Genomic DNA, 24,949 nt, shown 5'->3' with positions numbered 1-24,949 from the left:
GGGCAGCACTGTGGTGACCTTTCAGGCGAAAAGCGGGGGGAAAGAATATTTCTGCACTGCCATCAAGAACAGATTCTGTTTAATATGACATCTGTTTTTAAATAAAGTTATTCTATTCAGAATTTTTCCCCTTTTTCACATTCAAAAAAACGCACAAAATCATTTTTGGTCTTTTTATTCAACTGCAATTGTCATTTTCAAGTAAAACAATGTGGAATAACAAGGGATCAAAGGAATGCAACAGATAAAGAGACGAACCGAAAGTAAGACCATCACCAGGAATCATCCGTTCCCAACAAATATCAAATTAAATTCCTCTGTCGTCTGGAGCTGTACCGCTCATATTCACACGCATTTTCTCTCCAATGAACTGGGAGGGAGGGGGGGGTATAGTGAGATTTGGGGAGAATAAACCTGCTAGCACTGGTGATGCACTGGATACTGATTGTATATTTCGTGTTTACGAATGAGAATCTGGACCCCTCCACATCAGGCGCTTCCATGTGGCAATCTGAGGTCAGACACCGTCAGGACGAACAGGAACTCATCACAAAACGTTCACCTGCCCCGATTATTCGGTATAAATACAAGACTTAGCGTTAACTGTTCAACCAGGACGTCATCCAGCTGTAGATACTGCGATATTAAAGACCGATAAACCCAGTTCGTGTTAAAACATCAAAACAATGAAAACGAATCAATATCTTCTAAATGTGCAAATGAATCCTTTGAACAGAACTGTCTAGGTGGGGGGGGGGATAATCCAGCGCTCTGACAGACCTGCTTTCTTCCTAAAAACCCTTGAAGAAATCATAGAAATAGGCATAACTTGTTAAAAGAGACACAAATCGGGACAGCTGACTTGCAGAAGTTGTCAAACTGCCAAAGTTTGGATAAATGGATCATTTATAGGTTTAAATTATGGGAGGAAAAAAAAAAAATTCCACCCCCCCAGACAGGATGCTGTAATACCCCAGCTCTGGGTTCCAGTCTTTAATAACTACAGTACTTTTAAGTGTTTATTTTGCACCTTTGTCCCTGGAGGCAAATGAATCCACTCCACCTCCTCCATCGGTCCAGCATCCCTGAATCCCCCCCCACCCCTCAATGAGGGGTGACTCTGTTCTGAAAGGGAGGCAGGGAGGGGTCTGCTTTGTGCAGCACTTGCCCCTCCCCCATGCAGCAGCAGCAGCAGCAGGTCAGGAGGTGGTGACATGTTCTGGTTCCTGCTTGAGCTTCTTTTTGAAATCTTTGGCACTCTGGTCATGTCTTGTTGCGCTGTTGGTTGGAGGAGGAGCGGGTGCTTGCAGCCGGGGAGCGCGCCTGCACGGCTGCCAGCGCTGCAACGCTCCGCAGGACTCTGTCCGGCATCCCCTCTGCTCCCGGGCTGTTGGTAACGTCCTGCGAGGGTTTGTGGGACCTCCTGCTGTCCTTTCGGTCCCTCTGCCTATCCTTCCTGTTACCGCCGCCCTTTGATCGCTCAGGGCTGCGGTCTCTGTCGCGCTCGCTCCCTGACGAGGCGGCCCGGGAACCTCTGTGCTCCGTGTTCTGTGAGCTGATGCTGCGGGTGCGCTGGCTGCTGTTGCTGCTACTTCGACTCCGGCTGCTGCGCCCCCCGCAGTCACCCTCACCGTCGCTGCTCATGCTGCTGCAGGCGCTGTGGCCTTCCCCTTCTTTTCCTCTTAGCGACTTCTTGCTCTCCTTCTCTTCAGGTTTTGGCCTCTTATATTCCACCTCCAGTGGCGGAACCAGCTGACCGGGGCACTGGCGTGTCGAGCGGGATGCAGGGTGGCCTGTCTGATCCGGGGTTGAAAGTTTCCCACTTTTGTTCTTGTTGGGATTGACAGAGTTACACTGAGGAGAGGCCTGGACCACTTTGGGCTTCTGGTTGTTGTCAGTAGAGGAAGCAGTTTTGGACCCTGAGTCTTTCCGTGTCGTGTGACCAGGGGTGTCCACCCTGCCTTTCATGGCCAGAAGCTTGGCAGCTGCGTTCAGAGCAGAGCACCGTTTCCCAAGAACCTCTGGCTCAGGCGGTAGCAAGGGAGCGCTGTTGGTCTTTCCTTTGCTGTCCTGTGACGGCTGGGATCCTGCAGACTTCCTGGTGATTCTGACGGAAGACGTGTCGCTTCCCGATTCGCCCCCGGTGGATGCGGTGGTGTTATTCGATGACTTTCTTTCAGAACTGCGTGCAGCTTTCACATCTTTCCTGTCCTTGGTTCCCACTTCCTTTTCCTGATCCTGTAGCTGGCGCTTAGCGGAGCGCGTCAGCCGCTTTCTACTCTCACTGCTGTCAGAATCGGAGGAGGAAGAGGGAGACCTGGAACGTCTCCTGCGAGAGGCAGGAGTTCCTGCTTCCCTCTTGGTCTCTTCTTCATCCTTCTCCTCAGAAGTTTCCGTTCGCCTTCTCTTGGAAGGATTCCGGTTCTCGTAGGTCTTCTTGTGGTGAGCATGCCGAGTGAGGGTCGATGAGGAGCTCCCAGATGAAGGCGAAGAGGAGCGAACAGATTCCTGGCTGCTCTCCCGGCTTATAGGCCGTTTCTTTTTGGAAAGTTTCTGGTCTTCTGCTTCTTTCTCAGCCTTTTCTTTCTGAGGAGCAGTTTTGGCTACTTCTTCTTTTTCCTTGCCTGAGTCAGAGGAGGTTTCCACCTTTCTCCTTTTAGGCAGTGACCGGCAGATGTCCTCCTCCTTAATGGATTCCGGTTCTTTCTTTCCAGATCCCGGTTCTTCCTTGCTGGATCCCATTTCTTCCTTGCTGGATCCCGGTTCTTCCTTGCTGGATCCCGGTTCTTCCTTGCTGGATCCCGGTTCTTCCTTGCTGGATCCCGGTTCTTCCTTGCTGGATCCCGGTTGTTCCGTCAATCCATCCGATACCATTTCTGAGTCTTTAGTTTTCTTTATTTTGTCGGTTTTGGGTTGATCAGCGGTGGCATTCTCTGTAGGGATCGTTGCAGGAGCGTTTGTGGACTGTTCTATCCCCGGGGAGATGATTGCTGTGGTTTGGTTGGTTGAGAGCGAAGGAGAGGAAACAAAGGCTGCTGTTGAAGCTGCTTCTATGTCTGCGACAGCTTTTTCTGCGTCGACAGTTTCCTCAGCAGCTGAGGAAATAGAAGTGCTGATTTCCTCCGTTGAAGTTTTTGCAGATGTATTGGGCCCAGCAGCTGCTTCATTAGAGGTTTCTGGGGATGGGTTCGCCTCGGTGGGGGTTGTAGCTGGGGAAGCTGCAGAGGTTTCTTCACACGGTTCTGGCTCTGGTTCTATTGGAGCCGTTTCCGTCGGCGCAGGTGGTGTTGAAGCCGACTGCATCAGAACCGAAGTCACTTCAGTATTTGCTGCTGGAGTCTCGTCTTCAGCAGGAGAAACTGTTTCTGAAATCTTTTCAGGTGTGGTTGGGGGTGAGTTTGGTGTGTCCGTTTTCTCCGTTTCTTCTTGAGCATTGCCGTCTGATTGGTTGGCTGATTCCGTCTCAGTAACCTCTTCACGTGGAGCTGATGTCACGGTCACTTCTGTAGTAGCAGGAGTGTTTTCCAGGAGGTCCTGTGGAGCAGCAGCATCTGTGTTCAATTTGTCCGTAATGCCATGCTCCGATAAAGGTTGAGCTGTTGCTGTGGCAGGTGGGGGGCTAGCTTTCCATGTTTCATCATTAGCATTAGCTGGGGGTTCAGCAGAGTCCGGTTCTGTGGATTCCATAGTTGCAGCAATAAGGGAGGAGTTTGGTTCTGAAGCAGCTGTAGAAACATCTGCTGTTGGCACCACAGAGGGAGGAGTTGCTGAGGAGTGGCTTGTGGTCTCTGGCATGGAGACCACAGGGGATGGGGGGTGACTCTGACCTGAAGCAGGCAGGGCGACAGGTTGAGCTGCAGTCTGACTGGAAGCAGAGTCTGACATGGACGCCTCAGCAGGAGGCGGAGCTAAGTCTGAAGCTTCTGGTGTTTCCGTGGCTCCTGGCTCAGACTCAGAGGCTGTATCTGCAGTGGGGGTCTGTGGGGGGATTCTGGTTTCAGTTTTTGTTTCATTGGGGCTCTGTGCTTCACAAACAGCCTCTGATTTAGCTGTGGAGTCTTTTCGGGGACGACCCCTCTTTCGTTTTGGGGACAGAGGTGGGCTCCTGCCTTCGCTAGGGGAGGAAGGAAGTGAAGGAACCGCTCTAGTTTCAGGCTCAGGTAAAGCAGTGGGGGTCTTAGGGGGGCGGCCCCTCTTTCTTTTAAAAGGCGTCACGAGGCAGTTCATGCTGGACTGAGGCTCCGGTTTCTTGGTCTGGGATGTTCCTCTTCCTCGGCCATGAAGCTGCTGCTGCTGCTGCTCGCCCAGCTGAGCCGCCATGCGGGATTCGGTTTCCAGTCTACGTCGTACCGGAAGGTTTCTTAGCACTGGCATGTCAGGAGACAGGTGTGGTGGTGAGTAGGGAGGGTAGCCTCTGACAGGCTGAGGATGAACAGTCAGACTTTGGCCTGAGTCGCCATCCTGAGGGGATTGGTCTACGGTCAGTTTAGTCTTTTCTTCGGGGCTCTGCGATGTATCGTCTTGGCTTGGTTCCTCTGTAAATCCAGCGCTGTGCTCCTCTGCAGTCACCTCCTCTGAGGAGCCCCCAGCTTCACTTCCTCTGCGTCTCCTCCTTCGTGGCTCCTTCTCCTCCACCACGGTGACAAGCCTTCCTGGAAGCTTTCGCAGGACTTTGGCTGACGGGGAATCGTCCACCAGACCCCGGAGGACCTCTCCATCGGCTGTCTGACGCTTGCGAGGCGACCTGGAGCTGGTGGAGGGAGGAGACATGGGCCCTTCATCATCTTTGGTTAGATGTTCTGCTCCAAAGCTGGAATCTAAAGAAGACTCAGAGATTCTCCTTTCTTTCTCCTCTTCAGCTGCTTTGGAGGATTTGGAGTCCGTCTGTCCGGCACACTGCTGCTTTGCTGCCGGAGGAGAACTGGTGGAGGGGGAAGGCACTGGACTGGGATGGGAACGGCTTAGCTGAGTCCTTGTTTTCGCAGCCTGGAGGTCTCTGGCTGGAGAAGAGGCTTTTAAATGCCTGGCTGATGTGGGGGTTTTATTAGGGGTGGGCTCTTTGGCAGCTCCTCTTCCTCTTGGACCGCTGCGGAGTTTTTCAGGCGCCTCTCTGGACGTCTGTGGCTCAGGTTCAGTTTCAGGCGAAGCTCCGCGAAGTCGGCCGCTGGTCCTCGTCGAGGTGAGACTCCGGTCCTTGGGTTTACGTCCACGGCGGGGAGGAGTCTGCTGAGCGGGTTCAGAAGCTGGTGTTGACAGGAAGTCATCGTCATCATCGTCGGATGAATGGTGGAGCATCAGTCCCTCCTCCTTGGCTTGATCCAGGCCCTTTCTGGCAGCTTCCACCTGCTCCTAAAGCACAAGAGCAGAATTCAGAGCGTTTACTTTTTTTATTATGTTAAGTATTCAATAGGAACAGCACTCTGAGTCGTTCTTATTTCCCAGGTAACCTTTAGAAAATAACTATATGGCAGGGGCCTGCCATTTAAAAAAATACAAATAACATTTTTAAATCTTTTTCATGAAATTTTGCTGTTTTAAAATATAGCCTCATCTATATTATTTAGGGGTGTAAAAAATAATCGTTTTGTATCGATGCATCGATCAAACAGCCGACGATCCGATGCATCGACACGTCCGCAAGAGAATCGATTCATGTATTTTTTTCCTCCGGTCTACTTTTATCCATTTGCTCCTGGACGTAATTCTCCCTCCCATCCTGCGGTGGCGCTAAACCTATTTTGCCCTCCTACCTCGCTTCCTGGTAATACACTTACAGCAGTGTGTTGCAGTAAGCTTGACACAGACATTTTTGATTTATGCTCAATATTGAAGCGTGGTCTGTGCTACAAGCTGTGGGTCTAGATACGGCCGAGGCGGTGAGGAAGTGGGGGCGAGTTTAGTCCGACGACGGAGGGACATGAGGGCCAAAAAGAGTGGAGATCCAGGTGGAAAAAGGGTCCCAGCGTTCTTGCGCACCTCGCTCTTCTAGCGGGTCAAACTTCACTAGCTTTCCGCAATTTCGGTCATAAAAACAGAACAAGCCGGCCTCCTGTCTGCAGCACTGTCTGAGGTCAGCTGCAATTTGTGCAGCGGAGCGTCTGTGGAGAGGGCGGGGACGTCTGGAGCCGAGGTATTGCATTGCACTCATTGCACTGATTTTGTCCAGTATTTTCTGATGCAAGGCCTTTAAGAATCTATAATGCAGGGGCATTATTATTTTTCAGTGAATGAGGTTTTAATAGGAATAGGTGGAGTGCAACTTTTCTACTTCTTTTATTTGCTGTTGTTTCTCAAAAAAAATAAAATAAAAAATGCATAACGATATTACAGCTTTCATTGATTTATTTCAAATTTGAAACCTTGTCTAGCCTGTAAGGTGTAAAAAAACAAAACAAAAAAAAAACAATTAATCGAATCGTATCGTGGTGTATTCTTGAGTATTGAAAATAATCGAATCATTGGATTCAGGAAATCGTTACGAAATCGAATCGCCATGATGGATGTGATTTACACCCCTAATATTATTGTCATTGAACTTCTTTCAATTGCAGGGAAAAAAAAAAAGATTTGTACCCTAAGTTTTGGAGGAAACCTAAGCCTCTGGTTTGTCACTGCTGTGAATTTCCAGCACTGATCGTAGAAATGGCAGAGATGAAAATAAAAAGTCCCTACAAAGTTGGTAAGACCTCTCAAAGGTAGTCTGCTTGGAGTCAGTTCCCAGTATTATAGATGTAATAAATTAATCCTTTCAAGCATCTTTGGGCATAAATATTTGTTGATATTTTCAGGTCAGATCTGTATGAAAGGTTTTGTGATTTTGTGTTGGAATCTAAAGTGAAAGGTTACCTCAGCTTGCTTCAGCTCCTCCTTGCAGACGTCTTCCAGAGAAGCTTCCAGGAAGTTCATGGCGTATCGTTCGATAGGAGTGAGCTGTGGACAGGCAGATGTGAGAGGAAAGCCAGATGGTTTAGTTTCATCCAACAGGACATGATGTTCAGGTGAAAACAGAGGATCATCCCAGAACTGCTTCCTCAGTCACCTGTTCCACCAGAGCAGCAATTTCCTGCTCCGCCTTGGAGAGCTCCTCCACCTCCTCCTGTTCCCCTCCGTCGTCCAGTGGGATGTTCTCGTTGAACTCTGCCAGCTCCGCCACCTGCTCTGCTTTGGCCTGAGAGGCGGCCACGATGTCCTCCTCATCCTCGGCTCGACACAAAGCCTAGATCGTTGATGAAATAACAGGATGAGTCGAGCAGAGTCAGATAAAGCTGGGAGGACGGCGAGCTAAAGCTTGTTGAGTCTCTAACCTGCTCCAGAATGGTGGTGCTCTGTTTGTTGACGCCTTCCTCTTCCTCCGCCTGAGGCACAGACAGCTCCAAGGCCGCCTCCCTCTTCTCTCCATCGTTGACGTCAAACAGCTCCCTGATGGTTTGCTAAAAGGAAGAAAATGAGAACAATTAGAAACAAATCCAAGAATGTAATAAAATCCAACAGAAGGACAGGTGTTAGTACCTCTTTGAAGAAAGCAGTGGTGAAGTTTCCTCCCTCGATGGCCATATCTCCCAGCATCCTCTTCTGGTTGGCCTTCTTTAAAATGTTTTCCTCGACTGTTCGCTCACTGATTAGTCTGAATAGCAAAGGAATTAAAACTCTTAGAATCAGTGTGGTAGTAATGAAGCTTCTTTCTGTTCTTCCTAAACATAGCGAGCAAGAAGCTGAACCGACTGTCCTAATAAAAAACTACAGAACACAAAACAACTGCATTCCAACATCCATTCCCATTTTACCCGATTCTGTTAGACCACAGCTCTCTAACCTCCAAAACTGCAACTGACTCCTTGGAACCTCGACTCCTTGGAATCCCCTATTCTAAATAGTGCCTTAAAATTATATATATATATACACATATAAATAAAAACAACTAATGACTGACTCCTTTTTATATAAATATAAAAATAAAAACTACTAATGAAGCATAATATCAAATATCAACCTTATAAAGAATTTTGATTGAATTTTTATGAAAAACGACATTAAAAGAATGTTTATAGATTTATTTTCCTTGTCATTAACCTGGAAATAAAATGCTTCTTTTTTATTCCAGTAATTTAGTTTTCCTTAAAGCTAAAAATGTAACAGAAATTTAACAGAAACGGTTTGTTTTAGTGAAAGGTTATATAACATTCTACGCTACATTAATTTATAGGGACTTGATGGATTTAAAAGGAAGCAGATTCCTGGGTTAGATATATATATTAGATATATATATTATATATGTGTCAGACCATCGTACTGCCTCTTAACCTTCCAAAACTGCTTAATTTATCGTCTAAATAAATTAGAATTAGTTAAGATGAAAAACTCAAAATATGGCTGAATTCTGAATTTTATTTTTAATATCCACCCACCCACAAATTCAGGCATTGGTAAATTAAAACCCAATTGAATGCAACTAATATGAGATGTTCAGTGATATAAATCACCCTTTTTTATATGACTGGTGTCATGAAGACTGAAGAATGTGTCAAATTTCTACTATATATTTACAGTAATGGCAATAATAAAGCCCTTTCAACATTTGGCGGGCTGTGTGCTTACAAGTAGGGATGTTACTATGTAGGGGCAGTGATAGCATTGCCAGTCCAGGGACTGACTGCAGTTCTACTGTAAGGTGCCTTGGTCAATGTCAATGACCGTACCTGACATGTAACAACCATACCATGCATACTGCATTAGATTAATAGACTATATTAATTAGGCTATGTATGCTTCCAAAAAATAAATATGTAAATTCACCATACCCCCTAGACTACTAGTCTCAGCTATATATTTGAATTTGTAAACATTGTGGAGCCCTGATGATAAGCAGCAGAGACAGCATGTCTGTGAGTCCAAGTAAACACTATAAGCATTCAAATGGCCTCACCAGGGAAAAAAAAAACCCAAAACATTTTAGACCTAATCAGAAAAAGTACAAGTCTGTTCACCTAAAGAAAGGAAGTGAACAATAGATACTGTCTCTATCTGATATATCTGGAGAATTCTTAAGATGGAAATTATAACAATCATTAAATGTGCTTAGTTATGCAGACAGGGTATTGCAGCCTTTTTTTTAATTGTCTTCAGCAGATTATTTTCTTTTTGGTTGAGTAGTTATAGTACAGGAGTTACTGAAAAATTTTTATTCAGCATAGAATTGTTTTCTTTCTGGCTCTCTGCGGACAAACTTGTTGACAGACAGTAGCTTTCAGATGCTCCACCTGTAGATGTGGACATCTCTGGTTTGGCCAATGCGGTGACAGCGGTCCTGCGCCTGAGCATCCATGGTAGGATTCCAGTCGCTGTCGTAGAAAACCACAGTGTCAGCCCCCGTCAGATTGACCCCGACGCCTCCGCTGCGCGTCGACAAAATGAAGCAGAAGATGCGCCGGTCTGCGTTGAAACGCTCCATGAGGGCCTGCAGAGGAAAGTGCGCAAACCGTGAGCATCCGAAATGTAACATTTATTCATTAGATAAATAGAAGTCATAGTTCATCAACTTTATTTGCTTAATGGCAACGATGCTTCCAGCCATATTAAGGCGCATAACAGGAACATCTGGGAAGACGGCGACAGCAGGAACAGCGGATTGTCATGTGAGTAAAAGTTCACTACATCAGAGCGATTAAAAAAAAAAAAAAAAAAACCTTTCCATCTCCCATTTTGCACGTCAACCCTTTTTAACAAGAGCAATATACCAACTCAAGCAAACGTAAAAACTTTTTGCGAATTTAAGGGAGTTTATTTAAATTTTGCCGTTTCCATCAGGCTTCTCTGATGCGATACTGCAAATTGGAAAAAACTGATGGAAACGCACCAGGTTTTGCTTTCGTTATTTCCAAGCAGAGATTCGGACAAACCTGTCTCTGCTCTACGCGGGTGCTGCCATCCAGGCGCAGGTAGATGTGTCCGTGGTAGTTGAGGAACTGCTCCAGCACGTCCAACATACGCGTCATCTGAGTGAAGATCAGCACGCGGTGGCCTCCTGACTTCAGCTTTCGCAGCAGAGTGTGGAGAGTCTGAAGCTTACCTGCAGATGATAAAACACATGAAATGGTTGTGAAAACATTTTCTAGGCTCCGAATACGGTCTCAGGGTAACATGACCTTATAAGAATAAAAACGTCCTTTCCATGAATCATCTGTGTTTATTTATAGATGTATTGAAAGTAGATTGCTTTTCCCAGTATGAACCGCTTCTCTAACTCACCGCAGTCATACTGTATGAGCCTCAGGTCAGGAAACTGAGTCCTCATGTTGCAGTGGATGCGGTGGAGGCTGCGAGTTAGCGGAGCGACTTGAGCCGACAGTGTGGAGGAGAACACTGCCTGTTTGTGGCTCAGAGATGGAGGAGGGTGGCAGCAGTGCATGGTGATCAGAGGCGCTTCCACAGGAGGAATCACAAACACAAACCTAAGCATAGAAGAATAAAGAAATAAAGAAAAGTTATGAATTTTCAAACCTATCTCCTTAAAGTACCTTCATGTGTCTGTTTCTCAAATGTCTACCTGTCGATTATATCACTGAGGAGCTCCACCCTCCTGTCAGGGCTGTAGATGGCATCCCTAAGAGCAGTGCTCTGAAACCAGTAGTCCTGCTGGTCCTGCTGCTGTGCATACACACAGCTGCTGTGGCCCGAGCGGCTCCACTCCCCCTCCACTTTCAGAGCAGCCGGAGAGGGACGAGGGCCAGGGAGGAAAGTCAGGAAGTCTAAGACCTCACGGCCGTACATGGGCGTTTCCCCGCAGCGGCGCTCATTGACCCGGAAGATCAAGTCCAGCCTGCTGTCTCGCTGCTGTTTGATCTCATCAGCCAACCACGACTGTTAAATCACAGAAATCCAAATCAATGCAAGCAGCAATTTAACGAAAAACCATCTCAACAGACCAGGCTAGAAGTTCTCTTTAGCTACACGCACAATGTTTAAATCGGTGCGAGAAAGACGACATCAACAGAAAAGGCTCACCACATAAAAAGGAGAGCGTAGGGGTGGACGAGGTGCTCTCCTGCGTGGGGGGCGGTTCTGTGCGCTCCCACTGGGCTTTGGCTTGCTGGTAGCTGCTGGCTGGCTGCTGCCGTCTCGCGGGGCTGTCGAGGGTTTAGCAGCTGGTGAGGCAGCAACCTGAGGTGGAGCTAAGAGGAGGAAAAAAGGAAAATCATCTCTTCTGTAGAGAATAAATCGGGTTTAAGATGTGATGACACCTTCACCACCTGCATGTCAAACTGTTTCGCTTGTTCTGATTGCAAAACTAAAACCTTCCAAAGATTTTAGTGGGATTTCTTTACTGCAGTTACACCTGAGAGGCTTTCAGGGAGTCTGTAAGAGCCGTACACATCGAAATATGTTTTCAGGGTTCCTACAGCATAAGGCAAGTTAAATTCAAGACTTTTTAAGACTTTTTAATGCCACTTGAAATAAAAATTTAAGACCAAATTCACAAGAAACACAAGAAAAACTTGCTTGCGACAACTTAACCCAAAGGTTTATTTTAACATAAACCACTGCACCAATGTTTCAAATTTTGAAAAGCTTCCCATACAGGAAGAAAGCTAAAAACAAACAAATGACAGATATATTTTAACAATTATTTAACTGAATTCACAAACTTTGTTTTAACAGGAACAAAACAAATCAGTTTTAAAGCCACAACATAACCAGTGCTAAGTCTTTTTTGCAGCTATTTTTCTTTGTATCGTTTTCTTAGTATGTTTGATTTGGTGATAAGTGGAGGCGCTGCAGAGACAAGGGTGGAACTAAACTGAGAAATACCGGCTGTTTCTCTGTAACTTGATTTTGATGCTTTGTGTTTCGTGCTTTGCTTGTGCGACTCATGTGCCTTAATTACCATCTTTCTGAGCTTGAATGACTTCTTGCACAAAATCCACTGTGCCTCATGTATGTTCCCTGGCTTTAGCCATGGAGAAAACTCTTGGCTGGACAACCATTTTTTGTTACATTTACGCTTGCTCATATTTTCCAGACAAAAAGTTAATGGTGCATCTCCCAAATGTCCCGGCCGCAACAACGTTTTTATTGGTTCCGCTATCGGGACGGAACCAATAATGGCCATTATTTTTTTTAATACAAAAAAAAAAATTTGCCAATTTAAACGTTTTATTTAGATTACAAATATAAATCGTAATAAAAATAATCATATTTATGATGTTTTAAAAATTAAGACCTACGAAAGACTGATTTAAGACATTTTAATACCAATTAAGGCCTTAGTTTTATTTTGAAGAATTCAATGCCTTTTAAGACTTTTTAAGGACCCGCAGGAACCCTGGTGTTTGCCTTTCTTTGCAAAATAGCGCAAGCTCAGTCAGATTGGATGCAGAGCTTTGGTCATCGGCTTATAAATCCTGCTACAGATTCTCAGTTGGATTTAGATTTAAGATAATAAAGCTTTTTTATGTGGTTTTACAGCCCAGTCAGCCATTCTGCTGTAGCTCAGGCTGTAAGTTTAGGGTCGCTGTTCTTAGACCTTTAAATCTGGGAGACAAGCATTCTCCGTATCATGGTAGGTAGAGCCACTACCGTGTTTCACTGAGGCTGAATGCTGGGGGTAATGCATAGTTTAAACTAAATAAATGTCTTTTAACTCTTAAATAATAGTATTGATAAATACTTAAATTAGTACCATTAATAAACCTTCCTTCCCCAATTACTTATTTCTTACCAATCTCCCATCTGAGTGGTGGCTTTATAAAAAAAACAAAACAAAAAAAAAACTTTTTTTACAGATTTTTTTTTTTTCAAATACTTTTCAAAAAAACCTCAGACCTTCTGAGAACAGCTGGATTTACCTTGAGGTTAAAGTGGACCATGTTTACTAATCATGCTCCACTTCTTAACGTGGTTGTTTAAATAAGGCTATTGATGACAAATAAAAGTCATACTACTCAGAATTAATTTTTAAACCAGATATTTTTATTCTTCCTCCTATTGATTCCCTACTTTGTGTTTCTGGACCAAATATCTTGATAAAATATGATACCCTGGTGGAAAATACCAAAAGAAAACTTTGATCTTCTCAAAGCTGTTCAGGATCTCTAGAAATAGGAAAAGTTTTGGCTCAGCAACTGAAGCTTTTTGTTTTCTGTTTGTGTTCTGTTTATGTTCTCTTATGCTTTAGAGGACAAATACTTTATAATGGCTTAAAAATCATTAATATGATTGTTGGGCCTTTTTAAAAGTTCACAGGTTTGGCATCATCTGACAGAGCAGGCATCTAGATTTATTAGAAGCTACAGAAAAGCAAACATTCGTAGAAAATCTCTGACCAGGGAAGCATGCAGCTCGGAGAAAATGTCAGCCCATCTGAACGTTCTCTCACCTGGCTGCTCTGTGCTGGAGGGAGGAGGCTGCACTACTTTGAGGACAGGTCGCAGGGGTTGGGGCTGGTTTGGGTTGGAGCCTGGGTGTCTGACGGGAGCTATGGTGTAGTGAGCTGTAGCAGGACCGGGACCAGGACCTGGGGTGCGGGGGGCAATCTGCAGGGGAGCTGTGCTCCTGACAGGAGTGCTGCTGGTGTAGGGATGCAGGGAAGGGTTTGGAGCCTGGGGAGCAAGACGTGGGGAAGGAGCGACTGCCAACGTGGGCACAGGCCCACCCTCCTTGCCTGCTGCCTGGCGCACAACAATCTTCACAACTCCAGGGTTGCTCACCATGGTTGAGGGCACTGAAAATAAGGAGTTAAAAGTTAATGAGGATTAACTTTTCTGCCATTAAAGTTCCCGAGCAAATACTTGGGTTAAATTAACAGCATCCATGTTTAGGAGGGTGAAGGAGGTTTAAGGTGAAATACCTTGAGGTGAGGCATTGAGTGGCAGCTTGTTTGCAGCAGCTGTGCTGGTGGTTGCCTGGACAGTCAGCTGTGCAGGCTGGCTGATGAGGTGATGCTGCACGCCGCTGGACACAAGGTGCATCACGTTCCCTACAGAGAAGCAGGGGAGAAACTGATGGTTTATTTTATTTTATGTTTATTTTATTCCATCTGGAACATGAGGCAACCTTTTCATTTGGGCTTTTTCCATCTCTAAAGAATTTATTTTCATTGGCTCAGTTAGCCAGGCAACTATTTGTTATTCAAACAAAATAAATCCCCTTTTCAGCAAAAATAGAATACATTTCTCCAATTATTATGCTGGTCTCTATTCAATTCAATTCAGTTTATTTATAAAACGCCAATTCACAACACGTCATCTCAAGGCACTTTACAGTTCACCAGATCATACATTTAGAGTTTTCTATCTAAGGAAAACCAGTTGATTGCATCGAATCATTGACTCGAAGGCAATCCCTCACACTAAGCATGCTTGAAGCGACAGTGGAGAGGAAAAACTCCCTTTTAACAGGAAGAAACCTCCAGCAGAACAAGGCTGAGTATGAACGGCCATCTGCTGAGGCCGACTGGGGTTCAGGGAGACTGAAGTAGAGATACATTATCATGTGTTTTAGTAAAGCTGCTCTCCAAAAAGCCTAATTGTGTAAAGCTAACTACAGCCTCACTGGAGCATCTTATGGGAGATTACAAATTCAATCTTATTTTCTTTCAGTAGAAGACATAATTCAATTGAGGCTAAACATCCAACTTATTGACAAAACTTTTAAATATGTATCCAGTGACAGATATTAGACATTAATTGAAGTGTATTAGTCAGGGGAAAAAAAACAAAAACATTTTACATCAGTGAACCCTTTGGTGTCACACAATGGACTACTCTGGGATTTAGCTCATTGGTCGGATGATACAAATAAGCTTTTACATCAGCCAAAAATTCACTCCTGACTTCCTGGTATTTGGTTTGGTTCTGCTTTTCTAGGTTTGAGCTCAAGGAAAGAACAAAGCTTTGCATCAAAAACAGAGCAGACTGAGCAAAGAGCACAGAAGGAATATTGGTTTGTTTTTGGTTAGAGCTCTGTGACAGTCTTCTATTTTCATCCATGTTTTGAATTAAACCCAATTTGACGCCTGGACTCCTGAGCACAGCAAGTAACTGAACCGATTTACAGTAAAAAGGTCTGGACACCCTGTCATCTTTAGTCTTCACTAAACTGTTTATAACAGTAAACAGTTTACATATTCCTCTGATAAGTACGGAAGAGGATTAGGGCCAGTGAAGAAAAAAAAAAAGAAAAGTTTACCGATTTTTAAATTTTATTTCAGTTTAGCATGGGAAAAAAGTCAGAATTCTGACATCTTTCTCAGAATTCTGACTTTTTTTCTTAGAATTCTGACTTTTTTTTAATCGTCAGAATTCAGTCAGAATCCTGAGAAAAAAGTCAGAATTCTGAGTTTATAAGTCAGAATCCTGAAAATAAAGTCAGAATTCTGAGAAAAAAAGTCAGAATTCTGACTTTTTTTCCCAATTTAAACTGAAATAAAATAAAAAAAAAAATCAGTTAACTTTTTCTTTTTTTTTCCAGTGGCCTAATCCTCTTCCGTAGATAAGTAATAGAAGGTTATCCATGAAAATCTCTTATTGTTTCTCTGCATTTCATAATAGGAAGAATTTATTCATGTTCTAACTGGTTTAAAAACCCATCTTAAGCCTCTCAGAGACCTGCATCAGGTCGAGCTAAATCCATTAAACTAATCTAAACTTTAACAATCTAAATTAGACAAAAGCTGCTAATAAATGTAACTTCCTCTAGTGCAAATGTTTCATGACCACAAACCTTGAACAGGGCGTGGCCCAGCTGCTGGGACCTGGTGGATCTGAGCTCCAGAAAGAGTCAGTTTGTTGCCTTGAAGCTGGAAGGTGACGGGTTTGCTGCCTTGGCTTGAAGATACAGGTCGCCCTGCCAGAGAAGCCAGCTGTGCGATGCTCACTACCTCACCAGCTGGGAAAGACAGACAAAACAGATCCTTTTTATTGTATCCTTTGTTTTTATGCACATCTTTATCAAAGGTGCCGATAAAAATAAGCTTTAGGGCCCAAACACAACATCTGAGTGAAAACACTCACATGGCAGCCTTGCTTGCATGTCAGGGCTCAGTAAAACCCTCTGAGGCATGATGCTGCTTGGGGCCGGGCTTGAATGGGCTGAGATACTGGCTGCACAGGGAGCACTGGGAGGCCGTACGGTCAGTATCGGTTTTGGGGCGCTGGATCTTACTGCAGTTTGAGGAGCGGGATTGATGGGAGGACGAGGAGGAGCTGTGGGCGCCACAGAACACACCACTGAAAGACATTAGAAAATAGGTGATTACTCAAAGGGTTTCCAATGTTTTAGCTAGTTCTTTATAATTTTTTTGCATGCGTATTACCAACCTTGCTGAACTACAGGGGCAGGAACTGGAGCTGGACCGGGCTCGGAGGATGGAGGAGGTTTGGGGGTCTGAGCTGCAGGCGGAACGGAGCATGTGGGTTTGTTCATCAGTAGTACCGGACGATTATCACCCTTAGGAGGAGGCTGGAACATCCTAATAAGAATCAATTAAAAAATTACTTAGATCAGATTAAGAGGAATAAATTAGACTACAGAAGAGTACTTTTTATATTTCTTTAATGACAAAATAGATTCATGCAATGTTCACAATCCCTGCTGCAGCAAGTACCTGTTGACCTTCATGCGGACGGGTTTGGGTCTTGGAGGTGGTTCTGGGGACTCTGTGATCTCCTGTATAAGCTGGCGGCTGACCTTGTGGCGCGGCAGGAACACGTCTGCCTGGTAACGGCTAACGTGGCGCTCCAAACCAACAAGGCGAAATGCAGATAGGTCGCAGCGCTATAAATTTAAAGTGGACAAAATATCCCAGTCACCCTTTTAGAGAATATGTTAGCAGCAAAATCTAATCATGTTGAGCATCCATTAATACAAACCTTTAGAGGAGAAACCTCCAGAGCTTCCTGCACCAGGGAGGCAGTGTGGAAAACGATGGGCTGTGTGATGAAAGGCGACTGGATGGGTCGAGGGTCAAATAGGTTGGGGTGGTTGCACACTTTGCGGAGCTGCATGAGGATGTTGATTACAGACATGAAGTGACCGCTGGCCAAGGTCTCCCGGGTCCTGAGAAAGCAGGCAGTGATAAGAGGTGTGAATATTTTCCTTTTTTTAAACTTTTTTTTCATAATAATCCTTTGGAAACTCACGAGGCTTGTGCCATGAAGTCGTCGTAGAGAAATCTCTGCCTTTTGGAGAGGCGACAGCGCACCACATGCTCATATTTCTTCGGCATCTGCTTCTCCACATCGACCTTAATCCTCCTGAGCAGGAACGGCCTCAGGACCTTGTGGAGCCTCTTGACCAGGCCCTCATTGTACTCCTGACTGCCCTCGATCATTCCTGTCAGCGGGTTGGAGAACCACTCCTTGAACTCCCGGTGCGACTGGAAGACGTGGGGCATGAGGAAGTGCATCAGCGACCAGAGCTCCATCAGGCTGTTCTGCAGAGGAGTTCCTGTGAGCAGCAGGCGTCGGTGGCTGTGATGGGAGAGATGTTAGAGCTGAGGTTAGGATAAAGTCCCCTTAAGCAAACATGGACCGATTATTGGTAACCATCTCTATTCTATTTTTAAGACATATTTCCCCTAGGTTTGATGAAAGCATACCATCTTCAAATAACAAATAAAACAGGAGAATTCTATTCAGTCTAAAATTAAAACTATATTTTATAGCTTTAAAGGGTTAAAATCCTAATGTTTTATTAAAACTTCTGAACCTGTTTTTATTTTGGTCCTGTTCATTTTTAGACACTAGTAGGCAGCAATGGACACAGCAGAGACTTCCTGGAACATACTTTAGCCACTTGGTAAGATGGCACACACTGAGGACAAAAACAACCCTAGCTAGTATAATTACCACACCCAGCTCCACGCAGTCTAAGGACGCATCTCAGGCTGTCTCTCTGACATTTCAAAATGAATGAAAGCCCATCAGCTCAAACTGAATCTCTTTGGTTTGGCTTGTTTTCCCAGCCAAACCAACCATACACCACAATATTCACATCCAGACTGGATCCCCGTCTCTGACTCCATCAAAGGAAGCAAGAAACCTGGGTGTCATGACTGATGACCAGCTGACCTATAAAGATCATGTTTCCTCCATCTCTCGATCTTGTCGCTTCACACTACGAAACATAGGACCATACCTAACCCAACATGCTAATGTAAGCTCATGGTGCATCTTAGACAGATAACCATAGACTGGACTCTATGGTCATCTCCCACCTTGACTATTGTAACACACTCTTGACTGGTCTCCCAGCCTGTATGTTAAAATCGTAACAAATGATCCAGAACGCAGTGGCTCATGTCACCCCTCTGTTCATTGAGCTTCCCTAGTTACCCCTGGACGCCCACATCAAATTCAAATCCCTGATGCTAGCCTACGAAGTGCTTAAGGGTTTGGCCTCCTTCTACCTGAACTCTCTATAACAGGCTTATGTCTCAACTCGGTCGATCCGTTCCGCAATGGATTGTCGTCTAGCAGTGCCTACACCACGTTTAAGACAATCCAGACTGTTTTTATGTGTTGTTCCAAGATGGTGGAATGACCTACCAAGCTCTACAAGAACAGCAGCTTTCCTGTCTATCTTCAGGAAACTCAAAGACCCACCTCTTCAAAAAGCATCTCCCATCCTAAATCTTACCCATAGCTCTATACCTTCTACTACTCTCTGTTCTTCCAACTTTATCTATTTTTGCTTTCACTTCTGATTCTGACTTGGGATATAGAGCATTCTGTCTACTTTGTAAATCTCTTTGAATAAAGGTGTCTGCTAAATGCATAAACATAATTACAGCCATTAAATTCTCATGAATTTTTCGTATCGGAGTAGTTCTCCTTTATGTTTGCAGCTTTCTTGGAAGAGAGAAAATAATACAATCATATTTTGAAAGGTTTCACTGACCTGTTGAAGTTGAGTAGACTTTGCCAACGCTGTGACTTAAAGTTTTTGATGTTTTGAGCCTCGTCCAGGATCAGATAACGCCAGGATTTACGTCTGAAGGCCTGATGATCTTGCAGCACCAGCTTGTATGAAGTAATGCACACGTGGAAAGCATTGGGTTTCGTCCAGCCCTGAGAAAAGATTTGGTGTTAAATAAAAAAAGAAAAAAAAAGGTGTTCATTTTTCTAGTAATGTCTATTTTCTCATTTCTGACTAATATTAACAAATTGATAGTTTTTTGCTGTGGTATAATTAAGGATAAATAAATGTAAGAGGGCCTGTAAGAAGTTAAATAAAATGTTCAGAAACTTTAAAGCTAACAGTTTAATGGAAAATTAGTCTTCTAACTTAGAGCTAATGGCATCAGTGTTGGTTTTAAAACTAAAACAAACCAATCAACAGTAGTTCATACATATCAAGTGAAAAAGACAGCAAGCATGGGTTCCATAAAACCATTAGTTTGCCTCCTGCAATGCATAGTTATGCGTCCGTTTTACAGGTGTTAGATGGACATGAATGCAAGTCACTGCTGCCTACAGGCTCCAGTTATCTTTGCACAATCAATTATCAAATGGAGACAAAACAAACTGTCACAGTGAAGATCGCTACAATGAGCAGAATATATTCTCAAAAATTTAGCTCTGTCATGCATGCTGCTACTATTCTCCTCTATTTTAACTTAGCTTTCCTCTAAACAAATCCCTACACCAGCATACTAAAAGAAACGCTGTAGTCAAGCAGAAGTAGACATGTCACCTGTCGCTTCAGCTTCCTCTCCTTCTGGCTGCCAAAGTAAGTGAGGATTTTAAACCCTGGACACCAGCGCTTCAGCTCCATCTCCCAGTTCAGCATCACACTGGTGGGCACAATGATGAGGTGGGGACCCCAGTTCCCTAAAAGAAAAAAAATAATAATAATAAAAGTATCAAAAATAAAGTACAAGCACCTTTTACATGGAGAGGGATGTTTGAAAACATTACCTTTTTCACAGGCAAGGTGAGCCAACAGAGCAATGGTTTGGATGGTTTTACCCAGGCCCATTTCATCAGCAAGAATCCCATTGAGCTTCTTCTCGTACATGGTGACCAACCAGTCCAGTCCGATGTGCTGGTATTCCCGCAGAGTTCCGTGAAGCAGGAAGGGGATGGGGGTCTTCACCTGCAGCAGGGATAAAGGATGACAAAGGAATGATCCAGAGGTTTGGAAACAAGACGACTTTCACCTAACCAGTGAAACTAAAAAGGTACAATCACCTTTTGACAGGAGGATAACGGGTCGCAACACTCAACAGTCACCGCAAAAAGAATCAAAAATTTGAAATCATGCAACAAATAAAAAAGCGGATATAAAAGCAGAGGAAGAAAAGAGATGAGAGAAGGTTTTCTACATGCCTGGACTCATTAGGCTGTGAGAGAGCAAGGCGCCGAGCAGAAAACAGGAAAGCAATACAGCAACTTTAAAAATCAATCAATTGTTTTTGTAAGATATTGGAAATAATTTGGGCTGAAACAATCGGATAAATCATGATTAATCAATTATTGAAAAAATCTTTGACTAATTTAGTAATGGATTAACCATTAACTGGAGTATAGAAACTCTAAAAGGTGTGTTTGGTTGACAGAGTATCCCACCATGGCTACGTTCACACTGCAGGCTTTGATGCTCAATTTTGATTTTTTTTTTTTGAGAAATCCAATTTTTTTGCGTTGCCGTTCATATTTCCAAATATATGCGACTTGTATGTGATCTCCTGTGCAGTCATACAATGCAAGTGTCCCGCATGCGCAGTAGAGGACGCAATGTCAGCGTGCTCTTTTTTTCCGGAAGTAAACATGGATGGTAGTGCTGGAGAACATTTAGTGATCTTTTCCAACGATAAAAACACAATCTTTTCAATATGGTTAAACATAAATACTGCTCTCCGCATCATCATCTGCCATGGTGGTTGTTTTTTTGCCGCTTCTGCGTAGCAAGACGCATAATAGTGACCTTTGTCGGGTATTAATGACGTTCAGGTCGGATGAATGCGACCTGGCCGTTCACACACGGTTTGCATTTGAAAAGATCAGATTTGAATCGGATTTAGGACCACATAGCCAAATAGCCTGGGTCGGATTGGAAAAAAATCGGATCTGTGTTGTTTACACAGCCATGAAAAAAATCAGATTTAGGTCGCATATGGGCAAAAAAAATCGGATTTGGGTCACTTCAGGCTGCAGTGTGAACGTAGCCCTTGAGAAGCAATTGTACCAAATTGTAAAAAAAAAAAAATATATGAAAAAATGTAGCATTTAAGATAAAGAAAACTTTTTTTTCGGTCAATATGCTCTATCCAAAAGTTTCAGTTTTACATTGTTTAATTTTGTAAAGAGTCTTTTTAAGGAACTGTGTTGATATATTAATTATCACAAAAAAAATTATCAAAAACCTAATCTATTTTTGGGCTGGGCAATTAATTGCATTCGAAATTTGAACAAACAAAAATTTCAAACCGCAGAGGCACTAATTTTTAATCACACTATAGTTAAGAAGAGCAAAACATTAAATTTATCCCTCCAGTCCTTCAGGTGGTGATTAAATCCTTGAAGTGGGTTTGTCACCATGCAAATAGAAGTGAACACTTTTTCACACAATGTTTACAGTAAAGTACTTTAAAAATGGACTCTGGGAAAAGAACCATTCAAAAACCAAAAGCCTGGGGTGAAACATCTAGTTTGGGATTAGTGCAAACGAAAATCAAAATAAAATGGTAATTTTGATTAAAAATATTTGTAATTTAGATTTTTTTTAAATCGTTCAGCCCTAATCAAATGGTTAATTAGCTAGTTGCAGCCCTAGAAATTCTAATATTGCTAATGGATCCTAATGAGTCATTATAGTTATTAAAGACCGTTTTAATTCTGTCTTCATTCTTTTCTTATAAAATGTTAATCTTAAAGGTTGCATTTGAATCCAGTGAGATTGACACATGCCCTCAAAGGTTGTGACTGATGCCTCTTTAGCTCAGGAGAAAGAAAAAGGGTTTGAACATGTGTGAGACTAACCTTGGTTGTAGCCAGAGTGTAGCCTTTAGGCTGCAGGCTCTCTGCTGTTGCAGCAATATGGCTGATCTCTTTCTTTGGCCTTGAGCTGGAGGAGGGAGGGCTGTGGTCCCCCTCCTTCAGCAAAAGCTCCATCCCTTCATCTCCACACTCATCCTCCTCTTCATCACTCTCCCCCTTCTCGGTGTCATCGTCTGCACTATCCCCAGGAGAATCTAAACAATTAATCTAGTTAATAGATTATCCAAAGTTTTTTTAAACTTTGCATTTGTTAAATGATAAAGAAGTTAGGATTCTGGAGGAGCTCTTATACCTGAAGATGATGTGTTGCTTTCCACATCACTCTCATCTTCCTCATTCTCCACCTCCTCATCCCCAGACACCTCAGAATCAGAGCTGGCTTTGGAGACAGACGCAGACGGAGCCTCAAAGTCAGATGCATATGCTCCTTTATACTTTTCCAGAAGCTCTTCCAGGCTCATGTCGCCTAGAAGTAAAGCAGAGACGAGTCGGGTTGTGTGACATTTCTTTCCATAATGAAGGTTACTGCATAGTTTGGCATTTCTTGTGACCAAAAATAAAACAAAATGATACACAGATCGGAATTTTTTTACAGAGGGAAATCTGTATAGGGGAGTGGAGGCCTAGTGGTTATGGCATAGAGCTTGGAATCCAGAGGTTCTGAATTCAAGCCCCACTCCCACAGACTGACAGTCTGGCTTCGTGAGAAAAGATCCTTTACTCCACAGTGCTTCCCGGGTGCCGCCAAACATGGCAGCCCACTGCAGAGAGTTCATTTTGTTGCTCTGTACTTGTGACAATGCAATGACAATAGAAACAGCTGATCTGAAAACTATTGCATGCATTTAAGTTTAATCCCTCCTGATCAATACTTTCTAGAACCACCTTTTACAGCAATCACAGCCGGGTTTTTCTTTTTTTTAGGGAAATGAATTTCCACATCTAGACATTGAAGATTTGACCCTTTGTTGAGAGTAGAATGGACATTATCTGCCCTAAATTATAACTGTCCTTAAATTCATGCCTGGGCAGGTTTGTCAAAGTACAAGCTCATTGATTCCCCCTTAAAGTAATCATTATAAAAGTTATTTTTTCCCACTCTGATAATATGCAGGACTTTGTGGTGTTTTCCCATATCAAAATAAAATATGTTAAGTAGGGATGCACGATATAATCGGCCCCCTATCGGTATCGGCCTTAAAACTGAATATCGGACATCGGCCACCCCACCGATATTTAACCTGATATTTGATCAGCTTCTGAGTTTCTAAAGTCTAAAAAAAAAATAATACTTCTTCCTCAAAAACTTTTTTTTTACAGACTTAAAAACTTCTAAAGACGAGGGAAAAAATATTGATACATTAAAATATCACAATATCTTCATATGCTGATATATTGCCATTTAAAAACACCATATCAATCTCTTTTACTAATGAAATATTGCTATATGTCATCGTTATGCTACGAAATCCCCCCAAAATTCACGAAATTTTGCCATATTTTTATATGTTGATATATTGACCCGGTATCGATCTATTTTACTAACAAAATCTCACAAGAATTTGCAAAATATCACGAGAGTTTGTAACAGAACGATGAAATTTCACGAGATTTTGAAAGTAAAATAGATCGATACCGCGTTTTTAAAAATCTATTTGATATCAGCATATGAAAATATATTTGAGTATATTATTTTTCAAAGTGTCAGAAATGGATAACAAAACTGCTATTTTCAATGACTACTTATTTTTGTCCAGCTTTAACATCAGTATCGATATCGGTTACATGAGTTTTAAAATATCGGCATATCGGATATCGGCCAAAATCCCGATATCGTGCATCCCTAATGTTAAGGTTTGTGGGTGTAATGTCACAAAACATAAAAAAAAAAAAAAAAAAAAAATTCATTTAGCCAAACACTTCACAGCAAAAAATGATTTAGATGTAAAGAACATACAAAGTTCTGGTGATAAAGCTCTAAAATGGAGCAAACAAACGAATACAAACAAAGACATACCCTCTTTGGCCAGGTCATCAAGCTCCTCAGCGTGGTTGACATTCCCTTCCACCTTCTCCTGGGCTGCTATGGTGTCTTCCTCATCCTCAGCTGAACACAGGACATGAAATAGTAACTATTACTACATGAATACACTAAAGCTGGTGGTAGATTTCCAGCATCTCAATCTCACCGTCCTCCTCGTTGGCAGCAAATTCTCCATCTTCATCCTCCTCCGCCGATAGAGAAGATTCGTGTGAGCATTCCTCCTCTGAGCCAGACTCCTAAGTTTTCCAAAGATTTAGTGATTGCTTAGTACATGAAGCAAATATACACCACTTCCCCACCAAACACCGGTGATATTAAGCTACAGCTGTTATCTAGCTCATTATAAGAAGCTGAGAATTTCAGTTTTTATTCCAACCAAGAAGTTTGACCTGAAAGATAAACTCTACAAGCTGTATGATTTGTTTTAAATTGTAATTTAATTAGAAATGTTTTTTCTGTAATCGTCAGAAAAACCTTGATTAGCATGGCGGTGATCAGATCATTCTCGTAACTGCTAACCAGTTTCAGCTTAAATAGTTTTTTAGAGAAGGAGTACCCTGTCCAGATGCTTAAAAAACCTGACTTTTTTTTATATTATTTAATCCAAACAACAGAACTGAAGAACTTATTTCTGGCTAAAGAAATGAAACAACTTTCTTACATTTTAAGCCTAGCATGTAAATTCCTGACTAAAGCATTTTCCTCTTTATTGAAGAAACATTCTCAAACATCCTGTTAGCATAGACAGTAGGGGTGGGTATTGCCAAAGAAGTCACGATTCGATTCGTATCACGATTCACAGGCCACGATGCGATTCTATCACGATGTATCACGATACTTGAATTATTGCGATGCATTGCAATATTTTCTCCTCCATGTTTTGTTTTTTAATGACTCGGCGCAGTATCCC

At 43.0% G+C, this 24,949-nt stretch overlaps 1 protein-coding gene across 3 annotated transcripts in view; it reads right to left on the bottom strand.

Moving 5' to 3' along the window:
• Nucleotides 1-154: 154 nt before the first annotated feature.
• The window catches only part of srcap (Snf2-related CREBBP activator protein), a 49,825-nt gene continuing 25,030 nt past the window's right edge, over nucleotides 155-24,949 (bottom strand). For 2 of the 3 annotated variants that reach the window (XM_015389095.1, XM_015389096.1), the window contains 25 exons: nucleotides 24,185-24,275; nucleotides 24,013-24,102; nucleotides 22,288-22,461; nucleotides 21,978-22,189; nucleotides 19,914-20,091; nucleotides 19,690-19,826; nucleotides 18,895-19,064; nucleotides 17,136-17,465; nucleotides 16,866-17,052; nucleotides 16,601-16,770; nucleotides 16,314-16,465; nucleotides 16,008-16,223; nucleotides 15,718-15,882; nucleotides 13,844-13,972; nucleotides 13,373-13,717; nucleotides 11,002-11,168; nucleotides 10,544-10,857; nucleotides 10,246-10,448; nucleotides 9,897-10,066; nucleotides 9,258-9,454; nucleotides 7,510-7,624; nucleotides 7,305-7,430; nucleotides 7,040-7,216; nucleotides 6,847-6,930; nucleotides 155-5,349 (listed from right to left, as the gene is read on the bottom strand). In XM_015389095.1, the coding sequence (XP_015244581.1) occupies nucleotides 1,264-5,349; nucleotides 6,847-6,930; nucleotides 7,040-7,216; nucleotides 7,305-7,430; nucleotides 7,510-7,624; nucleotides 9,258-9,454; nucleotides 9,897-10,066; nucleotides 10,246-10,448; nucleotides 10,544-10,857; nucleotides 11,002-11,168; nucleotides 13,373-13,717; nucleotides 13,844-13,972; nucleotides 15,718-15,882; nucleotides 16,008-16,223; nucleotides 16,314-16,465; nucleotides 16,601-16,770; nucleotides 16,866-17,052; nucleotides 17,136-17,465; nucleotides 18,895-19,064; nucleotides 19,690-19,826; nucleotides 19,914-20,091; nucleotides 21,978-22,189; nucleotides 22,288-22,461; nucleotides 24,013-24,102; nucleotides 24,185-24,275 (8,385 nt within the window). In that variant the 3' untranslated portion in view covers nucleotides 155-1,263. The remainder of the gene's footprint in view (nucleotides 5,350-6,846; nucleotides 6,931-7,039; nucleotides 7,217-7,304; nucleotides 7,431-7,509; nucleotides 7,625-9,257; nucleotides 9,455-9,896; nucleotides 10,067-10,245; nucleotides 10,449-10,543; nucleotides 10,858-11,001; nucleotides 11,169-13,372; nucleotides 13,718-13,843; nucleotides 13,973-15,717; nucleotides 15,883-16,007; nucleotides 16,224-16,313; nucleotides 16,466-16,600; nucleotides 16,771-16,865; nucleotides 17,053-17,135; nucleotides 17,466-18,894; nucleotides 19,065-19,689; nucleotides 19,827-19,913; nucleotides 20,092-21,977; nucleotides 22,190-22,287; nucleotides 22,462-24,012; nucleotides 24,103-24,184; nucleotides 24,276-24,949) is intronic. The other variant, XM_015389097.1, reaches the window with a different exon arrangement.

The sequence above is a fragment of the Cyprinodon variegatus genome, unplaced genomic scaffold (genome assembly GCF_000732505.1).
Source record: "Cyprinodon variegatus isolate N-32 unplaced genomic scaffold, C_variegatus-1.0 Scaffold447, whole genome shotgun sequence".
NCBI lineage: Eukaryota > Metazoa > Chordata > Actinopteri > Cyprinodontiformes > Cyprinodontidae > Cyprinodon > Cyprinodon variegatus.
The sequence above is the reverse complement of the archived record's forward strand: the minus strand, read 5'-3'. Positions and strand labels throughout refer to the sequence as shown.